Source organism: Phallusia mammillata, chromosome 1 (assembly GCF_965637545.1).
Source record: "Phallusia mammillata chromosome 1, kaPhaMamm4.hap1.1, whole genome shotgun sequence".
Classification (NCBI taxonomy): domain Eukaryota; kingdom Metazoa; phylum Chordata; class Ascidiacea; order Phlebobranchia; family Ascidiidae; genus Phallusia; species Phallusia mammillata.
Genome location: NC_137252.1, coordinates 22,961,019 through 22,984,059, shown reverse-complemented (window position 1 = coordinate 22,984,059; position 23,041 = coordinate 22,961,019). Strand labels below are relative to the sequence as shown.

General features: G+C 35.3%; 3 protein-coding genes across 3 annotated transcripts; 2 read left to right on the top strand and 1 right to left on the bottom strand.

Annotated features, from left to right (window-relative positions):
• Positions 1 to 78: 78 nt before the first annotated feature.
• Positions 79 to 3,865, bottom strand: LOC145209213 (glutamate receptor 2-like). The gene is made up of 7 exons (XM_080079488.1): positions 3,854 to 3,865; positions 3,484 to 3,612; positions 3,226 to 3,369; positions 2,703 to 2,922; positions 2,433 to 2,596; positions 1,098 to 2,232; positions 79 to 1,027 (listed from the first exon to the last, which is right to left on the bottom strand). The coding sequence occupies exons 1-7, from the start codon at positions 3,863 to 3,865 to the stop codon at positions 393 to 395; spliced, it is 2,439 nt and encodes an 812-aa protein (XP_079935614.1). The 3' UTR covers positions 79 to 392.
• A 1,172-nt stretch (positions 3,866 to 5,037) lies between these two features.
• Positions 5,038 to 7,750, top strand: LOC145226824 (fasciculation and elongation protein zeta-2-like). The gene has a single exon (XM_080092317.1). The coding sequence runs from the start codon at positions 5,269 to 5,271 to the stop codon at positions 6,496 to 6,498; it is 1,230 nt and encodes a 409-aa protein (XP_079948443.1). The 5' UTR covers positions 5,038 to 5,268; the 3' UTR covers positions 6,499 to 7,750.
• A 95-nt stretch (positions 7,751 to 7,845) lies between these two features.
• LOC145226808 (negative elongation factor D-like) lies at positions 7,846 to 18,044 on the top strand. The gene is made up of 15 exons (XM_080092316.1): positions 7,846 to 7,906; positions 8,289 to 8,404; positions 8,823 to 8,932; positions 9,200 to 9,309; positions 12,128 to 12,235; positions 13,961 to 14,116; positions 14,584 to 14,714; positions 14,899 to 15,070; positions 15,327 to 15,458; positions 15,610 to 15,746; positions 15,860 to 15,974; positions 16,384 to 16,512; positions 16,795 to 16,902; positions 17,459 to 17,588; positions 17,648 to 18,044. Exons 1-15 carry the CDS (start codon positions 7,859 to 7,861, stop codon positions 17,680 to 17,682), a joined length of 1,737 nt encoding a protein of 578 aa, XP_079948442.1. The 5' UTR covers positions 7,846 to 7,858; the 3' UTR covers positions 17,683 to 18,044.
• Positions 18,045 to 23,041: the final 4,997 nt, after the last annotated feature.

The following is a 23,041-nucleotide window of genomic DNA, read 5'->3' as shown; positions in this document are numbered from 1 at the left end:
CGTAATAAACCGCACTTCAATCATATCTGTGGGAAATGAAAACATAGCTAAAACTCACCAAAAATTTAACATGCCAAAATCAAAGTTAAGATCCAAATAACTTATGTTTTTCTTCACAAAATGCATCGGGCAATCTGGATCTTTGCATTACCCAGTGCCAGTAAAAAATGCTTTAGAATGACAAACTCGTGCACCAAACCACGTTTGCAGTTGCGTGTTTATTTATGCTGTTGGTAATATCTTTTAACTGTTACGACCACCAACGTGTCCATATTTTTGTTTTGAACTTTCATATACCAATACTTTGTGTAACAAAAAATTAAAATCATAACAAAAAAAATTAAACCAAATGTACCCAAAATCAAACTAAAAACTGTTCACGGTTTCAAAAGTCACCGTTCAAGGGATCTCGATCGACGAACATTCTCACGCTTATGAAGATCTCTACGTGATACTCTGCGTTTTACCAACTCCTGGGCGACATCAAGCGATGACAAAGTAAGCTTTGATCTTTTCTTAGCACATCCGGTCAACGGATTGCAATTTTCAATCATATCGCGCCACAGACGTCTTTGTCGGCGAAGAAAGGCCTCGCGAACCGACTGTGGCGCTGTGACATCATGTGTGTCTACGTCATACAAGCAAGCGACGTACCATTCCATAGCTAGAACTACAATACCGATTGCCATTGAGAAGTATACGAAGTAAAACACCCCAGCTAAATCGCTGACAGTAAGTCGATGCAACGGCGTTTCAACGTTCTCATCTAAATGACTGCAGCCGCCCAGCTCAAGAAAATATTTTTGCCAGAGCGTTTCAAGAAAGCCGCGATTTTTCAGCAGTTCCAGAGTGCTAGCAAGAGGTTTGTGATGCGACGAGTTTTTTTGGATGAAGAATCCATACTGGATGGCCCCGAATCCTACATCAACTGTCTTCAAATCGCAGTTCGATTGAACGACTGCAATGTAGTCTAGAGAAATGGAATCCCAAAACAAAGCATATATTCCCTCCTTTACCAGCTGCACACCTGTAAAAAACGTGGTATACGTTAAACTGATTAGTTCAGTGTAAAAGATACGGAACAAAAACTAAATAACCTGTAGAGACGTTGGGAACGACGTGATGTTTATGATCCGGATGAACCTCGATCCACTTAAAGAGCTGCCCACCTAATTTGGACCTCGAAGTCTCAAGTTGCGTCTCCACAGCACTGTTTACAACGGTTCCGAACCCGACCTCAGCTTGAAGCAGCAAGTCCTCGATGGAGTTGATGGTGTAAAGAGTGGGATTATGCCGCAACACCACTCCAGCTAAATTAGCTGTGTAGCTTGCCACAAGGATAACGGCAACTAAGTACCAAGTTACGGTTATGATTCTTGCCGATATGGACCTTGGTACACGTTCTGGTGTTTGCCAAAACAGGGCGGCCCACACGAAGTAAAGGGCATTATTTAATCCCATGCCGCGGGATGCGTCCCTTTTTTCTTCACGCAGCTTTCTCTCCGACTTTGTAAGTCTGGCGTGTTTACGAATACGCTGGTCGGCTTTAGCACTTTGGAAGAATCGCCCTCGGATTCCGAATGGACTTAGTTTGGACACAAAAGTAAGATAAATTGAAAGCAACACAACGCACAAAAGAATCATTTGGTAAACATTAGCCTCGAATGGATGCAAAAATGCGTACGCACTGTACTCGTACGCCGATTCCGAAGTTAAGTATCTTTGAATAAGAAACTTCAATTTAACATCCTTAAAAGCAGGCAAGAAGTTTCCAACTTTGGCTCTTCCTTCAGTAATTGTGATGGACCCGATCGCCATGTCAGCTTCATCGCGTTCGACCTCCCCGATCATTCCATTCCACGAATCGTTTTCTTTGTTTCGTCCCCCGTACTGTCCGTCTCTAACCAGATTCAAACTGTATGTAAACCCAGCTAATCTGCTCAATTCTTCAAGAAGGTCAATGCAGTATCCTTGAAGCACATTTGGGTCGTCTGGCGACTGAAAGACAAACGGTGTTTCCACTATTGTGGTAATACGCAAGAAAACAGATTCAAGAAAACGTGCAGTTTTCAGTACAGCCGCTTTGTTCATTTCTAAGCTAGTGGAAGGACTCATTTGACCGATGATGAGCCAATCGGAGTTTTCAGTGCCGATGACGTCGTAGCTGTTTTCTTGGTTGTGGATTTTTGTGAGTTTTGAGCGAATGCGGCGTCTGAAACTCTGCATATTGTTCTGAACATCAAAGTTACTTGTCATATTGTAAAAACACTTAAATTTAAAAAAAGAGATAATTAGGGGCAGTTGCATAAAGTAGGAGATAACAGTTGACTGAAATTCGTATGCATTTATACTTCGGCCCTTAAAAAGGTCACCGAAACTGTGGTTTTGTATCGGTCATCATAGCAATGGAAATAGATCATTCAAAAAGTCACCTTTTTGCTACAGTTGTTGAATGTTTTTGACAACGTAAGTAGAGGATCAAAGTACTTGTATACATCGTAAAGATCCGATGAGTTGAAATAAAAAGCAAGAAACTGATCAAGTTGTTGATCATATTTTCCCGTGTGGTTATTGGCTGCCCGAAATCCAATCAAACCTGCAGACAATATATTTTATTTACGTGATTTTTAGTCGAACGGTCCCTATCTATGAACACAATACGTTGGTCCTGTGCTAGGAGTTGATTACCAATTGCATTATACCATTAAAATATTGTGTGGTGTTATCTTTCTTTCTGATCTTTCTCGGCGGTCGAACAGTGACGTCATCATCTACGATCCATAACCAACCACGGTTTGACGTCATGTTATGGTACAACGCTTCTGTGATCAATGCGTACGAAAAGTCGACAGGTGCAGTGACAAAAACTGCATGTGGTTCTTGTTGTTTAATTCCTTGCAGAACACGTTTAATGGCGTCTTCCTGGATTAAAGTGCTTGTCAAAAACAACATAGTTTTTTAAATCTTGAAAGGTTGTATTTTAACGTGTTTAAGTGTTATATATACAACGTTTTAATTGATTTTACGAATCTCAGCTTTACACAGTCCACCAATGGTCTGATAGGATACACAAACAGTTCCAATATAAACAGTGGTAAAAGTAACTGATATTTTATCGGCACATTTCGGTTTTTCATTTTCAACATCGTCCCACGTCAAACCATTCGTCTTTCGTTACACGTAACTTACATCATCGATTATAAAAGTTTTTTTTTTCAAACCTACCTCGACAAACATTGCTTGCATTCGAATGTTTTCCTTTTCATTGCTAAAACGAACATGTTCCATAATATTGAGTCCATCAACATCGTCCGTAGTAAGTAGAGTAAGGTTCGTGTGTTGGAAGTATTTAACGACGCTCCAAAGAGCCTAAAATAACATAACGAAGCAATGTATAGTAATTTCGGAAAAGGGAAATTCACATCAGAGGCAAAATATGCTTAATAATTATAGCATATATTATTAATTATAATAAATATATACCTCAGTCTTTGTCCTGCTGAAGAACTTAATATTAAGTAGATTTGGAAATCTCAGTTTGTCGTCATAAATAACGCTCACTGTTTGAGGTAAGATTTGATAAATATTGAGTGAAACAACAATCGGATGAACCTAAAAACATCCACAATCGAGGTTTTAAAACAAAGGTATCACTATAAGAATAAAGCGAAATAGTGGGTTAAACAGTTAAGGTTCATGTAGTTTTGTACGTGAATTGTTCCAGTTCAGCCTAAAGTATACGTCTTCTTTCGAATGAAATGTCGTTCTTGATTCAATAAAAAATAACTTGTCCCCCCAGGACATTAAAACATGGTCTGTCCATTTTTTGAATTTCTTTACTGTTTCAAAAAACCTGTTGTGACATATACAAAGCTTTGTTTTAGGACTTTGCTGCTTTCAAATGAATCGCTGATTTTGCACTGACCGATTTTGCTAGTGTACTGGTAAAGAAGCGTTGACCTCGGTAATTTGTATTGTTTGGGATGGCAATAAGTTTGTGCAAAATAGCTGCGTATGTCGGGGTCGCCAGTCAAGTGATAACTTTCTTGGCAGCATGAACGTGAAAGTCCGCATTGACATACCAAATGAAAATATGACGTACTGCTTGGTCCAATAAGCACTGAAATATTGTTGCAGGTGAGTTTATCTTCCAATTTCCACAGAAACTCCATTTCTGCTGATCCCAAATTATTGTTTGATGTCGCATTGACTGAAAACACCCTGTCAAATTAAATTATTCGTGCAACTCAATTACGAAGTATTTAGATACGTATATACACAAATACACCTTGTGGGTGCAATGTCACTCAATAAACGTATATTGCCAGGATCATTATTGTTTACCTCGGGCGCTCTGTAGTTGACTGGCTCACAACTTTACATGTACCCAAAAAATGTCTGCTATGACATTGAACAAAATCCAGACAATTAAACCTTCATATCTTTCAGATTTCATTTTAGTAGTATTACAATTTGAAGTCCCAGTTCTATATTCCAAAATCTTGTTGATCACTTTAATTGTTATTGGAACATAAAAACTCACATTATTTTTATCCTCCACTTCTCGCCAGAAGTTGTATTGCTGTTTAGCCATTCTTCCACTTTTGTGAAAACCTTTGACTCAGTCGAACTGAAGTTGCCTAGAACACCCACTTTCAATACACAGGCTTTTAATAAAGGTATTCTTATTGTAGAAATACCAAGTACCAAATACACCACAAGGCTTGACCACGACATTTTGCTCTGTCATGTCTAATCTCGTGTAAGCTGTTTGCTAATTGTTGCCAATTGTTTGACAACAATGCATATGATGTCACATTAGCTAGATGATTTTTTTAGGCCAATGTGCGTTTTGTGTAATCGTAAGTTTCTTTTTTACACATTTTTAAAATGTTCTTAGATACTAGTCAGAGTTCATCAGTTTTTTTAAAAAATTAAATTGTGTTGAAAAATTCTAATGTATTTGATTTTTATGTGGAATACAGTTTTTCGTGAATTAGTCAAGCGTGACCACAAATTCACAATTACCGCGACCAAAAGGTTTTGTTTTTGTTTTCTGATTGTCTGAATTAAAGCTGTTTTTTGTGGTTTGTTTTGTTGATGAAATGTAGGAGATCCTTGTTACTTTAAACCTTAAAGCACTGGGGTCGTTTTATTCAAAATGTAAAACTTTTACGTCCCGTGTTTACTAATTACAAAGAAAACTTTGGACTGGAGGTGTGACGGAATCTATATCTTTACTTTAGAAGTTTGAAGTTCTTTAGGGTCATGGAAGCACCAATAGCTCACATAGATGAAGAATGGGAGAATTTTTCAAGCTTCAGTTCAGGAACACAGGAAAATGTGTATTTTCAAAGCAACCTTGAACTGGATCCAACCGGCAAAAATTTAGATGATCTATTAGTCAAAAATGACCGTTACAAAAGCATGGAAGATTTGGTTCACTCATTTGAAGAAACCTTAGCATCTTGTTTCCGTGTTGATTGTACAGATGTAGCCACTGACAATGAGCAGTTAACTTGTCTTGATGATAACACATTATTTCAAAACTCAATCTGGAAAAAGATTACGGACAATTATGGATTAGTGCAACCTTTAAACTGGGAAACATCACATGTTCGCAAACTGCATATACCTGCGTTGGAGCTGACTTTTAAAACTGAAGCAACAAATGAAAAGGATCAATTGGTTACTGACTTGGAAGACTCTGAACTGGCAGAACAAATGGACTTACACAAAATGGTAGAATATAATGTTTATTCTGATCAGAATAATGCAGTCTTTTTTACCCAATCCATCCACACTGATGAAGCTGTTATGCAAACTGCCGATGAGGTTATTCAAGAACTTGAACAAATCATGATGAAGGCCGATGATGCTGATGTAGCAACTGATCTTGAAGTTCAAGAACAAACTGGGATTATCATTAATGACACTTACGTTGAAAATGGAGAAATTCCATTTGAAAGGGTTTGTCGACAATCAATTGGCTCCCCTTCAAGCCAAGAAGAAGGTGATAGAGCCACTGAACTAAAATCTTTAAGCATAACTGAGTTAAATTCAATATGCGAGGGACTGGATTCTGAAGTGAAAACTCTTTCTACTGAGCTTTTACAACAGTTAAACCAACGAGATGAGCTTCAATTTGAAAATGAAGTGCGTAACTCCTTGATTTCCAATGTCTTAGAGGTGCAATATAAACAGGAACAATTTCGTCGTAACAACAAAATTAGTCTGCCACCAACCACCAAAAAGTTTGGTCGCATGAAACGAAGTGCAACTGCTGATTCTGTTGCATCCACCGATGGTCATTATTTGACCACTGCAATTCCTTGTAATCGTGGAGACCTTTCTATAGGAAATCTACAAGCATTAAATCGACTTCTAAGTGCTATTAAAGCAGACAGTGAAGAGGTACCACATTTATTGACTTCATATATTTTAACAGTTTTATGCCCAGCACCTGTGTCAAGCAGTCAGCATGCATTAAAACTGTGACAGTTTAGTGAACTCTTACAACCTCCTTCAGTGTTACTAAAATATTTTAACCAATATTATTCTAATAGCATTTTCATTATTGTTTATGATATATTTTGAGTGATGTGATCCCAAATAAAAGCTCCTGCCAAATGATAAAGAATAAACTTTCATCTTTCATAACACCAAAAAAGACAGTTTTAAAACAGTTTTTGTATTAACAGCACCTCCAGGCCACTTGCTTTTTTGATAAAGATAAAGAATAAACTTTCATCTTTCATAACACCAAAAAAGACAGTTTTGAAACAGTTTTTGTATTAACAGCACCTCCAGGTCACTTGCTTTTTTTCTGTTTTACCTTTAAACTTCTGTATTTTTTTTAATTTGTGTTTTTTATCATTAGTGTGAAGCATGCTCAATATGCAGCACTACTCAAGTCATAATTTCATTCAGTATATTGTTATTGTATATGCATTATATATGTTTTTTAAATGCTAAATGAACTGTTCTGTTGCATTTTCTTACAATTTCATACACTATATTTTATGCCATGTTTATGTAACGAAAACAAGTAACTACTACATGAGCCTCTGAATGGGAAGAGAATGTTTACTTTTGTAAAGTTGATAGATCTGTAGGTTTTCACTTTCGTTGAGTTCATAAAGGTGATCATGCTACACTTTTGGAGTGTTTGTTTTTTTGTGAAGCAAAAATCAGCTTGCCAATCCTTGTTTGTAAATTTCATTGCAGTATTGATTTTATGAAGCAATTGTGATGATTAAAACCAGAAACTATTTTTGTATACCATTCAAGCATCCTAGTTCGTCTTGTTTATCATTTTTCTCTTTTTTGATGTTTGGTAAAAAAACAGTTGTAAAATAAAGGTCTATGCTGTAATACCTCACAAAGTTTGTGTAGATTTTAGTCTGTGGTTAAGTTAGTTACTACTGTATCAAAAGTAAAGACATTGTTGATGATCATAAAAAGCATTTTAAACAACTCCAATCGTTTTGCCAAAACTGCCATGCTTTTGTTTACTTAAATGAAAACAAAATGGTATAAATTTTAAACAATGTACCATTTTTTTTGTTTTTTTTGCAAATTGATATCTATTCATTTAAAAAATGCTTTACTTGTAAAATGCATGCTGTGGTACCGCGAAACACATTACACTGTTTACAATCTCTATCCTTCATTTTGTAACGTATATATACGTATAACTATTCTTTATTACAACTTTGTACTCCAAATAAACGATATAGTACAATATGAATTAATGGTCTTGCATCTTTTTGTGACACAATTTATTATTGGCATAACTGACAAGCTGTGTTTGCATGTTTAAGGAAAGTATTGTTAATTGACTTTAGATTCTGACATTATGGAGGATAGTGATGGTTCTTGGGGAAGTGACCCTGATGTCCAACCAGTAAGTTAGAATAACTTGTCAATTTCAAGCCATTATCATATCTAAAAAATTCATATGCAGTACATATATTGCAATGTATGAGAGTAATCCCTCCTTTTAGAATAAAACTGTTTTTCATTTACCCTGATGTTATTGGCATTTTCAAGATTAATGACATATTATAAACCGTACATCAACTATTGCTTTTCATAAATTGAAAATGTTCTTTGTACCTTCTGTTTCACCTAAGTTATTTTTAGGTTTTAGAATTTGTACGTTTTTTGTTCACCTCTCGTCACTTTAGTAATTTTTTAGTACTACAGTACCTTTCATAATGATTAACATAGTCTCAGAAAATGCCACTGATGTCCATCCACAAGTCAAATCTATGTTTAATTTTTAGATGGATGCAGCAGTTGATGCAGAGGAGGATTCAGAAACAGTAAAAACCACATGCATCAGTCAAATGGAAGGAAAAGACTTTATCATGGAGTCCTCCATTTTCACCTGTCTAAAAAAGTAAGATTAGTTAAACAGGCCAAAACAGTAAGCCATTTATAATTTCCTGTTATAACGTTTTATATTGCAGTGGACTTGGTATGTACCAGAAAACAATATTATAAAGCTTGTGCACTTGGATTTATTTTGAATCTTTATCCCATGTAGTTTGATGCTATCAGTTGTTTTAAAATTTTGTCAAAGTTGTCATGCATAATTGATCTTGTAGCCTTAATTGATTTATTGATTTTAAAGCCAGCATCTTGCAAGGCTTGGGAAATTAAAACCAATAGTATATATATGCATATATATATATATATATATATATACTAGCAGACAAAAACATTGTCATAGTAATTAGCATAACACTGTTAAAATTCCATTTTTTAGCTATACATGTTGGATGATATTGGCTAAAATATTAACAAGTTGCTTCTAGGTACTTCCAAGCTGGTGGAATGCCTGAAAGGGTGGTGGAACTTTTATCAGATAACTACACAGCTGTGGCACAAACTGTCAATCTACTGGCTGAATGGTTGATTATGTGTGGTGAGCAAGCAACAGCTATGATGGTTGACATGAAAATGATTTTTTTGTTTTTCATACAATGCAGTAAGAAATATGTGTAAGTTTTTGGCTTTGTTGTGATGTGCCAAGCACCAAACAGAATTATAGTGGGAAATAAAGTATATCTTGTTTGCATAGGATCAAGAAATACCTCTTTAGCAGTTATTCTTAACCTTATTTTCTGCACCACTTCAAAATCACTGACCAAGTATACTTACTCTGCTTAATGCCGGTATATTTGCATTGCAGGTCTGGCACCAACTGAAGTCCAGGACCTTGTTGAAGATCACTTGAAGGATTTGTTACTCAAACATTTTGACCCCAAAAAGGCTGACACAATTTTTACTGAACAAGGAGAGGTAAAATACAACAGTCTGTAATCTATTATCATGCCTAGATAAATAAAATTAAAGGACATTTTTTGTGTTTTTGTTTGGAACTAGACAAAGCAACTGATTAAAATCTACTAGGTTGCTAAAACAATGTTCCCCACAATTTCTTGTTTATAGCTACTTCGCAACTTGATTATGCAAGGGGACACATTGTTTTTGTCTATATTTTTTTTTCTTTCTAACGCGGATTTGTTCCCACGTTTTGGTCAAGAAAGAATGGTTCAAACTTTTTCAAATTTACACACATTACAGATATTGGTCTAAAGATGGTCCATGTGAATTTTGACCCCGTTTGACCCCTCGGTTCACCCACAGCCCCCCAAAACATGAAATTTTAAACGCAGATTTGTTTCCACGTTTTGGTCAAGAAAGAAAGGTTCAAACTTTTTCAAATTTACACACATTACAGATATTGGTCTAAAGATGGTCCATGTGAATTTTGACCCCGTTTGACCCCTCGGTTCACCCACAGCCCCCCAAAATATGAAATTTTAAACGCAGATTTGTTTCCATGTTTTGGTCAAGAAAGAAAGGTTCAAACTTTTTCAAATTTACACACATTACAGATATTGGTCTAAAGATGGTCCATGTGAATTTTGACCCCGTTTGATCCCTCTGTTCACCCACAGCCCCCCAAAACGTGAAATTTTAAACGCAGATTTGTTTCCACGTTTTGGTCAAGAAAGAAAGGTTCAAACTTTTTCAAATTTACACACATTATAGATATTGGTGAAAAGATGGTCCATGTGAATTTTGACCCCGTTTGACCCCTCGGTTCACCCACAGCCCGTATTTTAAAGCGTATTTTAAAGTATTTTGTAACTTGAAGTTGTATATATCCATTTTCACCCCTTTACCCCCAAATATTTGTTTGTTTGTTAACATGTTAATGAGGTCAGAAATACAGGACTTAACCTGCTGAAATTTTTAACAGCTGTTGATAGGGTGCTTCTTGTTGCCTGGTAAAAATTTCAGTGCAATCGGCTCAGTAATAGTAAAATATGTTTTTACATGCTGTCTTCTGTCAAATTTGTGCTCGCTCAGTGCACAGCTGATGCAATGGGAGTGATTGACGATAGTGGCGCATGGAAAAATGCCTCTGCTTCACGTATGAACGCAGTCGTCACTTGACCATTTTCTCACTGGTTGGAATTAAGATGATACGGTGTTAGTGATATTGCGCTGTAAACGTTAACGCTGTGGGGTCACGGCAGGGACAGGCAATGTGTATGACGTCATGAGCGTATTTGCCTGTCGCTCAGTGCACAGCTGACGCAATGGGAGTGATTGACCATAGTGGCGCATGGAAAAAATGCCTCTGCTTCACGCATGAACGCAGTCGTCACTTGACCATTTTCTCACTGGTTGGAATTAAGATGTTACGATGTTAGTTATATTGCACTGTAGACGTTAATGTAGGTCAACTTATTCGTGTTTTGAAACGCAGAGCGACAACGCAGCACGATTTGTTACACCTGTGTAACGTGACTTCTCAAACTGAAAGCGTTAATAAAACTGTTGCAGAACAGGTTTTGGATATAAAAAGCCCAGCAAAGCAATCGTATTGTTAGCATGTAGAAACTTAACAGCGTCAGGGAATGCTATGTGCGGATTAAAAATCATAATTCAACAAACAAAGGGCTGTGACTGTTACAAAACAAAAGTGTTTTAACATTTACGACAAATGTCATCTGTGCAATTCAAATTCTTACCTAGCATATGCATGTGCCATTCATCCTGTTACTGTTAATTCAAATTATATGTGTGTGTGGGGACCCATTGGTTTTTGCTTGCAAAAACAATTATGTTACAACAGGCCACAAAAGTATTGGTACCATACTGAATGTATCCATCAAATATATATACATCCCTTACAATTATAATGAATGGTGCGTAAATATGGCACAGTTTCTGTAAAATGGAATATATAGGAAAACCACTATTCCAGTTTAACAATGATTGTGCCCTATTTTTACTGTTACCAAATCGCATATGCACATGTGTGGGGACCCATTAGATTATGCTTGCAGAAACAATTATGTTATAAAGTGCCAGGAAAAAGATAGGGACCCAATGAAATGTAGGTGCCAAATATATATCCATTCTAAATATAGTAAATGATACATGTGAAACATCGTTAAATATGATGTAGTATATATAAACTGGCAATATATAGGAAAACCACTACTCTAGTTAAACATTGAAACTATGCCGGAGGTCAGCAAACTTGTTTATTAGACGAGTCATCTGTGGAATACCACAAACATTAGCAAGCCACAATGAACAATGCAAGTTTTAGAACAACCATATTTCACATAGACAACATGCTGATTGACAGCATGAACTCCTGTAAACTGTTTTAATAATAGCACACTTTGATGTACGACTATTGCAAATGCTCAAATATCATTCTGACTCGATTTGGTGTAGTGGTCACATTGTAATTTTACATTACAGTGTGGGTAGCATTGACAAAGAAAACAAATTTAAATATGAGGTAACTACTAACAACTCTACCATTTGGCTTGTTTTTATTTAGAAATTAAGTAGACCCCTTTGCCTATACCTGAATTGTGCATTGGAATTCACTCTGTATTTTTTTTTCATAGGTTCAAACCTAGAAAGAATTTTGGTATACAAATACAATAATTTTCGTGCAACTGCAATTCCAATGGGTTTATATAAGCCATATTTTTAGCAAGCAATAAAAAAACATGGCAGAATTAGTGTTGGTGGATGCAAAGGAAAATTTCACTTGTTAAATATTGCATTTTTTGTCTTCTAGACTCCATCTTGGCTTGAAAGTATGATTGCTCACCAAAAGTGGAGACAGCTTTTTTACAAACTTGCTGAAGAATACCCAGATTGCCTTATGCTTAATTTCACCATAAAGGTTGGCATGATAAAAATATTTTAGTTATTTTGATATTGCATAAGCCAGAGGCGTGCAACATACGGCCCGCGGGCCACAGTCCGGCCCGCCTAGCTATTTAGTGTGGACCCCACCAACACACTAATTACTTAATTTTATCTTAAGATAAAAAATGCAATTCTTCTGAGAATTTAGCAAATTTTTCCACTAGTTTTTGGTAAATCTCCTAAGTTGCTATACTATACGTAACAAATATTACCTATATCAGCGTTTTTCAACCGATGGAGATCATACAGCAAGTAGCCTACTACACCGAGTGTGACGTAACAATTCCCTTTGTCTAGTAAACAATTATTTTGTTGCGAAAGCTAGTGTTGCGCTGAAACTCTTGTTTGTTGTAGAGCAGTGCTCTTCAACCTTTTTAGGTTTGGTGAACCCAAGGTGTTATGACGAACTCATGCACCCTGATTACTTAAATTTTTAAGTCTTAAAAGGTAAACTGAGATAAAAAGCAATGTGAAAAATCATTATGCGTATCATCATGTGGATTATACCGAAACAAAAATTCTTAGAGATCAACATTTTAAAAAAATAGAGAGGTTCATTTATACATCAGTTGAAACCTACATCTTTTTTCTAATATCCTGAAATTTATAAGAAAATTCAGTGTGAAAAACCACTAAATCTGTCGCTATGTTACATAGCGACAGATTTAGTGGTTTTTCACACTGAATTTTCTTCATCTGATTTTAATGACCCTGAATCGTCGCAGGCGTATTACTTGAAAGGAGATTTCAATAATAAGAAAAGAATTACTATCCTGAAATTTAGTGGTTTATTAAAAGTTTGTGATGCACCCTTGTATACCTTTTTGTACTGGTGCACCCCATGCATATTTTGGTGCACCGTGCACACCGGTTGAAGAGCACTGTTATAGAAAATAAATTTATTGATGCTTTTGGAAGAATTTCGAATTGATTGTGCACATGAAAAAAAGTTATGTGGCCCTCGCTTGAGGAATTGGTTATACTGCCCACCAACGAAAAATGTTGCACACCCCTGGCATAAGCACTTAATTAAATAATTTACCCATGTAACCCTCTGCACTGTTGGTAAAAACTTAATTCTAAAACAAATTATTTCTATGATGCATTGTTTGTTTGTTGTTTTGTGAAGACTTCTGTATTTACTAAAAACAACATTTGCAATGAAACTAAAATAACCTAAAAATTGACACTCATGTAAAAATCTAAACTATGTGAGTGTGGTTTAAGTTTGTGATTATGTGTTTTTGACTTAAACTTAGGCTTTTGCTTTGTCATGATGATTGTGGTGTGCTAATGTGCCACCTAAAAAACTTCAGTGTGGCAAACTGCAGATTAGGAACCACTGCTTTTTGCAAAAAACTTAAGCCTACCAGTGGAATCTGATGGCTTACACCAATTCGAAAAATATTTTTGTAAATGAACTAATGTGACCACAATATCTCATAAAGGGCAGATGTAAAGAAAATAAGAAATACATCAGTTATTGATGTTAATGTTTAGATTTTCATTTCAAGAAAATAGGCAAAGAAGTAAAATAAAAGTGTTTTTTTTTTCATCGTAAACATAGTGGCTATTATCAAAACCAAATCAGTCATTTAGGTGAGTCACCAGGCATAAAATGATGATGCAATTAATAATTTATGTTATGTCATGAACATTTTTATCTTTAAAATGAATCACAACAATATTTTTATTACAGCTTATATCAGATGCGGGTTATCAAGCTGAAATCACCAATGTTTCAACTGCTTGTACACAAATTGAAGTGTTTTCACGAGTTTTGAGAACCAGTCTTGCTACCATACTCGAAGACGGTGGAGAGGAAGCACTGAATCGACATATTCCAGAGTTTGCTGTGAGAAGTATTCCATACTTGTCCAATTTTTAAAGGCCTGCAGTTTAAGTTCAAGATTTTATAATTCTTTGTTCAAAAATATTGCCATCTACAGGTAACAGTAACATGGAGGCAATATAGAACTGCTTGGTCTAAATTTGCTTCATAAATAATGAATGGTTTAAGTATAAGTACCTGTCACTTTTTTCTACATTAAATTAATGTCAGTACAGTATATGCTTTCGATAGCAATGTGTCAAAAGTGGCCATCAAGGTTTTGATGTTGTTTTACTTTAAAAATATAATTTTAAAACCATGTTACCCTATTACTGGTACATGCTAAAAAGTATTTAGGTAGAAACTGTATTTTTACATAATTATGAAATATATATTTTTGCAAAATATTTTATTGAAAAGCAAGTTTGTAGAAAAAGGCCACCTGGCCTTTTGTTTATAAATTTTTTAATGTTCTTGGTTTGCATCAACAGAAAATGGTCTGTCATGCAGAGCATACTTATCTCTACACACAAGTGGTGATGGCGGTGCTGGCGCAGGAGAAACGAGGTGGATCTGTTGTAAGAAGGATTTCTCAAGAAGTGCAAAAATATGCCAGGCAAAGGTATGGATTCTTCATGAAAAGTAAATTTGTTTAAATTGTTGCCACAAGGCCACGAAGTGGTCTTTTGTCTAATATCTGCTAATGCTTGACTTGACTTTCCCTATCAGTTCTATTGTATTTAATGTAAAGACAAACTACATTTTTTCATTTGTAACATACTAAACAATATTTTTACCATTTTAAGAGGTCACGATGTCACTCATATCACCCTTGCATTAAGTGGGGCCTCTTCACATCCTCGTGCTCGGCAGGGAATTATGGCAATGCTGTCAAAGGGTCAGCTTAACCCTGGAGATGTGACGACTCTTCATAAACTTTATTCATCTGATGATCCACCACCTGTTGCATTGCTAAGGGTGGGTTTCTACTTATTACAACATAATACTCTGTTAATACTCTTTATTTGTAAGAATATAAAATCTACCAAAGCTAAAATATTGCCTGCCTTTTCATCATTAGCGTGCAGCAGGTTAAGTAAGATGGATTGTTCAATTTACTGTAAACCACCAAACGATCTGTTTCTCAACATTGCTAACAAAATCTGGAATTGATAGTACCTCTCTGCCCGGGCTTTAAAGAAACCAAAATATTATTGTGTTTTTTTTGTTTCAGAATCCTTTGTTTCTTGAACTGTTTGTTGAGTCTTTATTCACCAGCAAAGGGCCGAAGATAAATCCAGATCACAAACACAAATATATTTACCTGTTAGCTTATGCAGCAAGTGTGAATGAAAAGTGGCATAAGGTAAGTTATAACATGCAATTGGTATAAAGGTAAAAATTAAATTAATCTGCTTTAAAAAACATTACACTTTTTTGGTGAAAAAATCTTTTTTTATCACTGACAGTTGAAAATTTAGTGATTATCATCTTGTTTCTGCAATTTCTGTTTTTAGGGAGAACGACGAACAATTCTTCGTGATGAATTAATTCAGACTTCTCAAGCTATTGACAAAGTGCATCATCTAGTGTGTGGTGGACAGGGACAAATGGAACTGCTTTCTGAAATTGGGACACTGTATCACTGCATAAGGTATTGTGCTTAAAAAACTACAAATTTGCCAGAATTATTATTTTTTGCTTCATCCTTTTATAAGTGGTGAATCAACAGCATATTTTTAATTTCACATTAAAAATGTTTACTAGGTACCCTGTTGTTGCAACTGGTGTTTTGCGTTGGATAGATCAAACTGTATCAGACCCAACATACTTTGAAAAACAAATGGACCATACCCCACTGCATTTAACTCTTCTGGATGAGGTAACATAGAACTTTTTTAGGAGCAGAGTGTTTTATCGATACAGTTTTAGTGGATTATTGTAATGACTGAAACCAGTTGCTGATCTGGTGCAGGCATTTTCTTTAGAAAGAATTTCGCACTGGTTATAATTTCTTGGATCTGTCTTAATTTCTTATATATATATATAACGTGTCATCCGCTTAGCGGTTAGACGTTGTCACTTAGTTCTTTCCAGCTCTGTCGGTTTGAGCAGCATCGAGTGAGGTCCACAAGTGATGTGGCATTCACTGCATGTTTAATTAATTTCTTATTAATCTAGATTCAACATTTCTTGGTTTTCCCTGGTTAAACAATTTTGTCTCTGCAATTTTTAGTTATTTTGTAAAATGAGTGTCAAACCTTTATCTAATACATCTTTTACAATTCCAGATTGTATCATGTCATCAACTTATTCACCAAGATGCTCTACGTCTTCTAATTCGGTTATTTGAACAACCTTTCCCTGAGCTTGACACTTTAGTACAACTTGAGTTAAAGAAAACTGTTCTGGATAGAATGGTACGTTTCGTACTTCAGTGTGCATTGATTTTCTCTCAAAAAACTGCAGTTGATATTTGCAAAATGTTGCTATAATCACATCCAGGAAAATCTTATTATGCTACATGATGTTGCTATAGATATCAGGAAACTCTTTTGGTAACTCACTAACTGCTATTCTACTTGGAATTTGCGAGCATAAAGTTATTAATAGCTGCATCATCACTTACAGCAATGAGGATTTTTTGCACTGCATTTTTGTCAAGTTTAAATAATAGATAAAAACAAAATTTTACATTGCAGGTTCACCTAATGAGTAGGGGCTGTGTGCTTCCTGTTGTGTCATACATTCGCGAATGCACAGACAAACAGGACACTGATGTTTCACTTATTCGACATTTTGTGATGGAGGTTAGCAACAAATTTCTAACATTGTTTTTGTCCTTCTACACAGGGTTTCCTCCTAAAACCTTTAAGCATGTTTCAATTTATAAAATACCCATCATTTCTAGAGTGCACTGTCGATAATAATATGGAATAAACAGTCATTAACTTTAAAGATCATATCACATAAACTACCTTATTTGTTATCTTTGGGCACACCTGGCAAAGGACTTCCAACTTCATGTCCAATAGTTCTTCCATTGCTTTTTATACATTAAAAAATAAATTCGTTTAGCACTTTTTAAAAACCGTTTTAGAGAATACTACTATCTTTTGCTTTTTTATAGGTTGTGGGATTTTGCAATATGAAATGTAAAAAACAAAATTTGTAAACGAAGTATTTTAAACTATTGTCCTACGTACCAAGTACACTCTTGCACAGGGGCTATTACTCCATAAACTAGACAATACAATACAATTGATATGAAAACAAATTGATAGAGAAAACATTAGTTTTTGACAATATCCAGAATGCAACATCAAGAACCGCTTACAAAAAGAAAATAATGAACAACTTTTATAGGTGGTTGACATTATTTGTCCTCCATACACGTCAGACTTTGTCCACATGTTTTTGCCAATCATCGAAAATGACAGTATTACATCATCGCTACGAAACGATGATGGCAATGACCCGGTGTCTGATTTTATTGGTAAGTATTTACATGCAATTGGAAAAATATATTTTGACTTAATATAATTTGTTTTATAGTTCATTGCAAGACGAACTTTATAATGGTTACCTGAGAACATGTAAGCTGTAAGCTGTAAGCTGCAATGTCATCGAATTGCTTGTACTTACTGATTCTGGATCCTGAAATGTGGAAGGCTCAAAGAGCGGAACGTGGTGCAAACTATGATCAATATGTGAACAATACAACTGCTTCTATTTGTTGGAAAGCTGCAACAGTGCCCAATTTACAAAAATAATCACACATAAAATATTTTCTTATTTTAAGTGTTAAACTAGATTGTCAAAATACAAAACTAGTTTGGAATTGGGATCTGAGTAAGTGTTTGCTTACGGTACGAATTTGACAACCCAAGAACAAAGAATTTATTTCGTTTTGTGCGCTGAGTGCTGATTGGTTACATGAGGAATCACCGTATTTTTTGTTGTAAGGTTATTTGTAAGCTCAAAAATTTCTAAACCAGGATGTAAAATAAAAAAGGCAATCACGTACCAAAATGTTATTCAATCAAATGAAGTGTCCAAAATAGTACACCGCAGTAAACTGCAGCATATGTTAATTACAAAATTTATGACAATCACGAAATAGGTATTTATAAGTTTTCATTTACTACTTGTGTAGCATGACGGAATGAGACAGCGTTTCCATAATTGACTTTTAAAGATGTTTTTGTTTAAGGTTTCGAACTACACATCATTAATTACAGACAGATGATAATGGCTTTGTCTCAAGTTTATCACGACATTGCAAATGTCAGCGTAAAAGCTGCAGCCACGCGATCATTTTCCATACGGAGCACTTGCAGATTTGGTCCTTTTTTGAATTGTAGGCTACATTTTGGACGCAAAACACTTTCAAATCATGTCTTGTCAGTTTGACAAATCTGTTCCATCCCTAAAATGGTATTTTAATTGCTCATAAAACTTCCCAATTAGTGAACTGACGTTCATTGTTATATTTCGCCAACATTTCACGTTTTTGACTTAAATTTACTGCACAACTTTCCCGCAAAATCACACGTTAATCTTTCAGGCATATTGTTATAATTGTTTGTCCGTGCACGATTTTGCACAGAGTTTGCCGATAAATTTTAAAACGAGCAATTGCAAGAAGACTATAGCCTACTTTGGAACAGAATTCTTGCCCCCATTCGCACATAAAACAAAATCGAAAGTGCGTTTAAGAAGAAGAAGAAACATTAATATATATTGTCCCCGTGTGTAAACGCTGAGTGTAAACTGTAAAGACCGGCACTTTTTTTATTCTTATGCCGAAACATTTGTTGCTTATGCAGGAAATACGTAAGCATTAGCACTTACAACAACGTGTGCCCCAAGAAAACTTTTTATACAACAAACCCTATCCCTGCCTAAAGGGATTTAGCAATTTCCTAACGCCAGCAAACATGCGAAAAACTCCGAATCCGAGAATCTGCTGAATCGCGGGACACCCAGTGGATGGAAATTTTCCGCATAGGTAGGCTATGATTCTCAACTGGAGGTCCATGATGACTTATTGGGTGGTCCACAGGACGTCCACTAAATTTTGTGACAAACTGGAGATGATTATCTTATTGAAAGAGGGTAAAAATGTTAGCTGTTAATAATTATATTTCACCTTTTGAAAATCGGTTTTGAAGAACTATTTTTCAAGCCTGTTTGTTTAATTTGTGTATGCGAATTAAAATGTTTGTTTAATTGTGTGTGCTAATTACTTCATTACTGCTCAAAAATGGAATGGTCCTGACCTGAAACGAGTTGAGAACCACTGCTGTAATAATAGCTTTAGTTACAACAGTCGACATTTCTATGCTATATTTAGAAAAAGACAGGTCGCTATTGCATAATCTTTGTATTATTTCTCAGTTTATCCTAAGGAAAAACATAACCATATCCCTGTCCAACATTCAAACAATCTTGCAAAGATTACTATGGAACCAAGGCATGTAACATAATCTGCAAGCATGTTGGGTGTTTATGTAAATTGCTTCTATACTGGAGTAGAAAGTTGTAAAAATGCGTACCGCCGAATTATTGTCCTAACCACAAGCGTCGTAGTTGTGTATATTGCCTAAAAATCCACCCTTACACAATATATTCGGTTAAAACCAAAGATTCCCAAAATTTTTGTCCGAGTCCAAAATGTATGTTTGGCAAAAGAGTTCTATGCGGCTTTAAGGCCTTAAACCGAAAATATTAGCAATTTTTCTTTTTGCAGTACGAATCTGACCCCGATTATTTTATTTTTTTGAACTGGTGCGCCGAAATGTTTGAACGGGTGCGGTGTGTCATTGCCCAAAAATGCTTTTGCCATATTAAAGAAAATTTTTTGCCATATTAAAGAAGTAGCTTTGTTTAGTGTGGCAAGTGCACAAGCAGTCTTTATGCGCTGTACAACTTTTGTTTGAATAGTTTGCGTTTTTTCCATAAATACATACAAATAGACATGTCGATTTTTAAACATGGCGTTTGCAGCCAAATAAATTAATACTTTGGAGCACTCTGCAAATCTAATGCACAAATATATGCCAATATATTAAATCAAAATTTATGCAAGGTAGGATACTATTTTGCAAATGACATAAAGATTAAGTTAACAGCTGGTGTTACCGAGTGTATTTTTCACGTGAACAAGTAGGCTACAAGTATTGCAAAATGAAACACTCCGATTCAGTATTTGCATGACATAGCCGAATGAGTGTAAGTCATGTGGTAATTTCTTACCAACACTTGTAACGACGTTTTTAACAGTTTCGTAAAGTCATGTTCGGAAAATCGTTAATTTGATGACTTCAATTTGATGGTGTTATATTGTGTGAAACTGCGCTTGCATTTGAATTGAAAAGCAACTCATGCAATATTGACGAACATATAGAATGTTGCGTTGTGACGTGCTTGCGTTCCATTCATTTTTCCTTTGTTGATCTTGCACTTGACCAGTCGCATTCAGTGTTATTTACCCTGATGAAGACGACCTGTATAGGACGTCGAAACGTCGGAATAAAATTACATGTGCCAGAAGAGCTCTACAAACTTGTGGTAGAATTACTCTAGAAAAATCTAGAATATCTTATTCGACTGTCTTCAACCCCAGCTCATAGATTTCTATTAAAGATGAAATAGGGGGTACTATATAAGTTTAATTGTTTTATTTCAGACTTGTTCTGTGCAAGTTTGCTGATACGATTTCTTTCACCGAGCGAAATAAATGCAACTCAACACAAAACATTCCTATAATCGATAAACTAAGGTGACACACAGTTTTAAAATGCAATTATCATAAGGAATCAAATCAAATAGAGAGTAAAAAACAATCTTACAAATCTTGCAATTGTAGTAGCAAATTTGAAAAAATTAAAGCAATCACGATCTATTTATTAATAAAGTCCGAATTTACCACTATTTGCATATTGCAATGATACAGCGTTCGCATAATTGACTTTCAAATATTTTATTTTACGAGTTCAAGGTTTCGGACTCCTAATCATTAATTACAGAAAAATTATAATTACTTGTTTAAAACTTGTCACGCAAATGCAATGTAAACAATGCTGCAATATAACGAACGCAACTGAAATAGTGAATGTAAAATGTTTCTTGTAGAAGTACGTTGGTTGCAAACAGTTTTGTACTATAATAAGTTTTGAGCTTTTTTGATTTTGTGCTCTGTTTACATTAAAAAAATGCCAGAAATAAATTTCCAAGTCATCGTTACCATATGCCCTCTTGCAGATTTCGTCATTGTTTTTTGTGCACATGAGTCGTAAAACACCTTTAAATCATGTCCTAGCACTTGCCAATTCCAACATGCGATATACTTGTTTACATGGTCATCCCGATAATGGTCTTATAATTGCTCATAAAATTCCAAATACCCAATTAGTTTGTGTCATAGTCATGCTATTTATTGTCAAATCGTCACGTTTTAGATTTATATAAACAGCATCTTTTAAGCAAAATCACACAGAAAAACGTTAATAATTTGTTCAACAATGTTAATTATTTGCTGCAAATAATTTGTGTGTAGTGAGATAATTCTTATAATTTAACTTTATTTGGTCAAACCATGTGTTCGATAAAAATTTATTGTTGTTCTATTTTAGCAGAGATAACAGTGGATCATGAAGATCTTGATTTTGTGCTGCTTGATTGTCGGAACATTTGCTACTTATAAAGGTACGTCGCCTAACTAAAACAAATTTAAAGCGATTTTAAATGTGTATTTATTCAGAATTAATAATGCATTTTGCGAACGGTTTCCTTATTATAGATTTTGGTTAATGGGCGTAACTTGCTTGCCTAAATAGTTTAGGTCTAAGCAGAATTTTACAATGTATTGGCAAAAAATTAGAAACTTATATGATTTAAAGTATGGTTACCATATGTAAGTGGGCAAAATTCCCTGACGACATTCTACCAACCAAAACATTGCCGGTTTTGGTAAAATAGTATTACTACAACAGAAAAGAGGCACAGTTTTGTTCCTAATAGGCTTCAAAAACAAACAGCTTGACAAATTTACGAAAACTTGAAATCGGTTTTGGCCATCCGGACCCTTGAAGTGAAAAGTGGGTTTGTTAGCTTCCACGGCGCAAAATGTCACTACATAGCCACATATGCATACCCTTGAAATCAGGCATATCATGTCGTGCATCTAAAACTCACAGGCAACAGTAAAAGTAACATTTGTATAATTTTGTTAAAATTTTCAGTTTGTCCCAAGGGACAATATTACCATTCCTGTCCACCTTGCAAGCAAACTTGCAAAGATTACTACGGAAACAAGCCATGTAACCCGAAATACTGCAAGCCTGGATGTGTGTGTAAATATGGTACCTACTGGAGTGAGAAGTTGTACAAATGCGTACACCCTGAGCATTGTCCAAAACGTAAGTATTCAGAAAATACAATATTGAAGTTCAACACAAACAGTTTAATGCATTTACTTGGAAGCAAGAATGGGGGTGACATTGTGCATTTTTTTAACTTTAATTTCCAAATGTCTTGGTTGGCTTGACAATTGAATTTCCTCTCAAGATGTTGCATATTATGACGCAATTGTCCATCCCACCAATGGAATAAACTGCAGTAAATTTTCTAAAATAATTTATTGCAGCTTGTCCATATGGCCAGGAATACTACAAATGCCTTCCATGCAAACAGACATGCTACGATCTGGAATATCCAGGAAAATGTCAAGGATATGGTTACCACTGCAAGTCGGGTTGCGCGTGTTCAAAAGGAACTTATTGGAGCCAAAAACGTCACAAGTGTGTGGAACCCTATCACTGCCCCAAAAGTGAGTTTTTGATGGTTTGTTGGACTTTTTGAAAGTCGTTTCCGAAGCAAATCAACCGTTTTGCTGTGGAAAGTGATCTAAGACACACTTTTTTGCAGAATGCAATTACGGCAAAG

Coding starts and splice junctions, on each gene's coding strand:
- LOC145209213 (XM_080079488.1), bottom strand. Junction 2,233..2,432: donor TCAACAACTGTAGCAAAAAG/GTGACTTTTTGA, acceptor TTTGATGTTCAG/AACAATATGCAGAGTTTCAG. Junction 1,028..1,097: donor CGTTCCCAACGTCTCTACAG/GTTATTTAGTTT, acceptor CGTTTTTTACAG/GTGTGCAGCTGGTAAAGGAG.
- LOC145226808 (XM_080092316.1), top strand. CDS start 7,859: ATGGAGGATAGTGATGGTTCTTGGGGAAGTGACCCTGATGTCCAACCA. Junction 9,310..12,127: donor TTTTTACTGAACAAGGAGAG/GTAAAATACAAC, acceptor TTTGTCTTCTAG/ACTCCATCTTGGCTTGAAAG. Junction 15,071..15,326: donor CACCTGTTGCATTGCTAAGG/GTGGGTTTCTAC, acceptor TTTTTGTTTCAG/AATCCTTTGTTTCTTGAACT.
- LOC145226824 (XM_080092317.1), top strand. CDS start 5,269: ATGGAAGCACCAATAGCTCACATAGATGAAGAATGGGAGAATTTTTCA.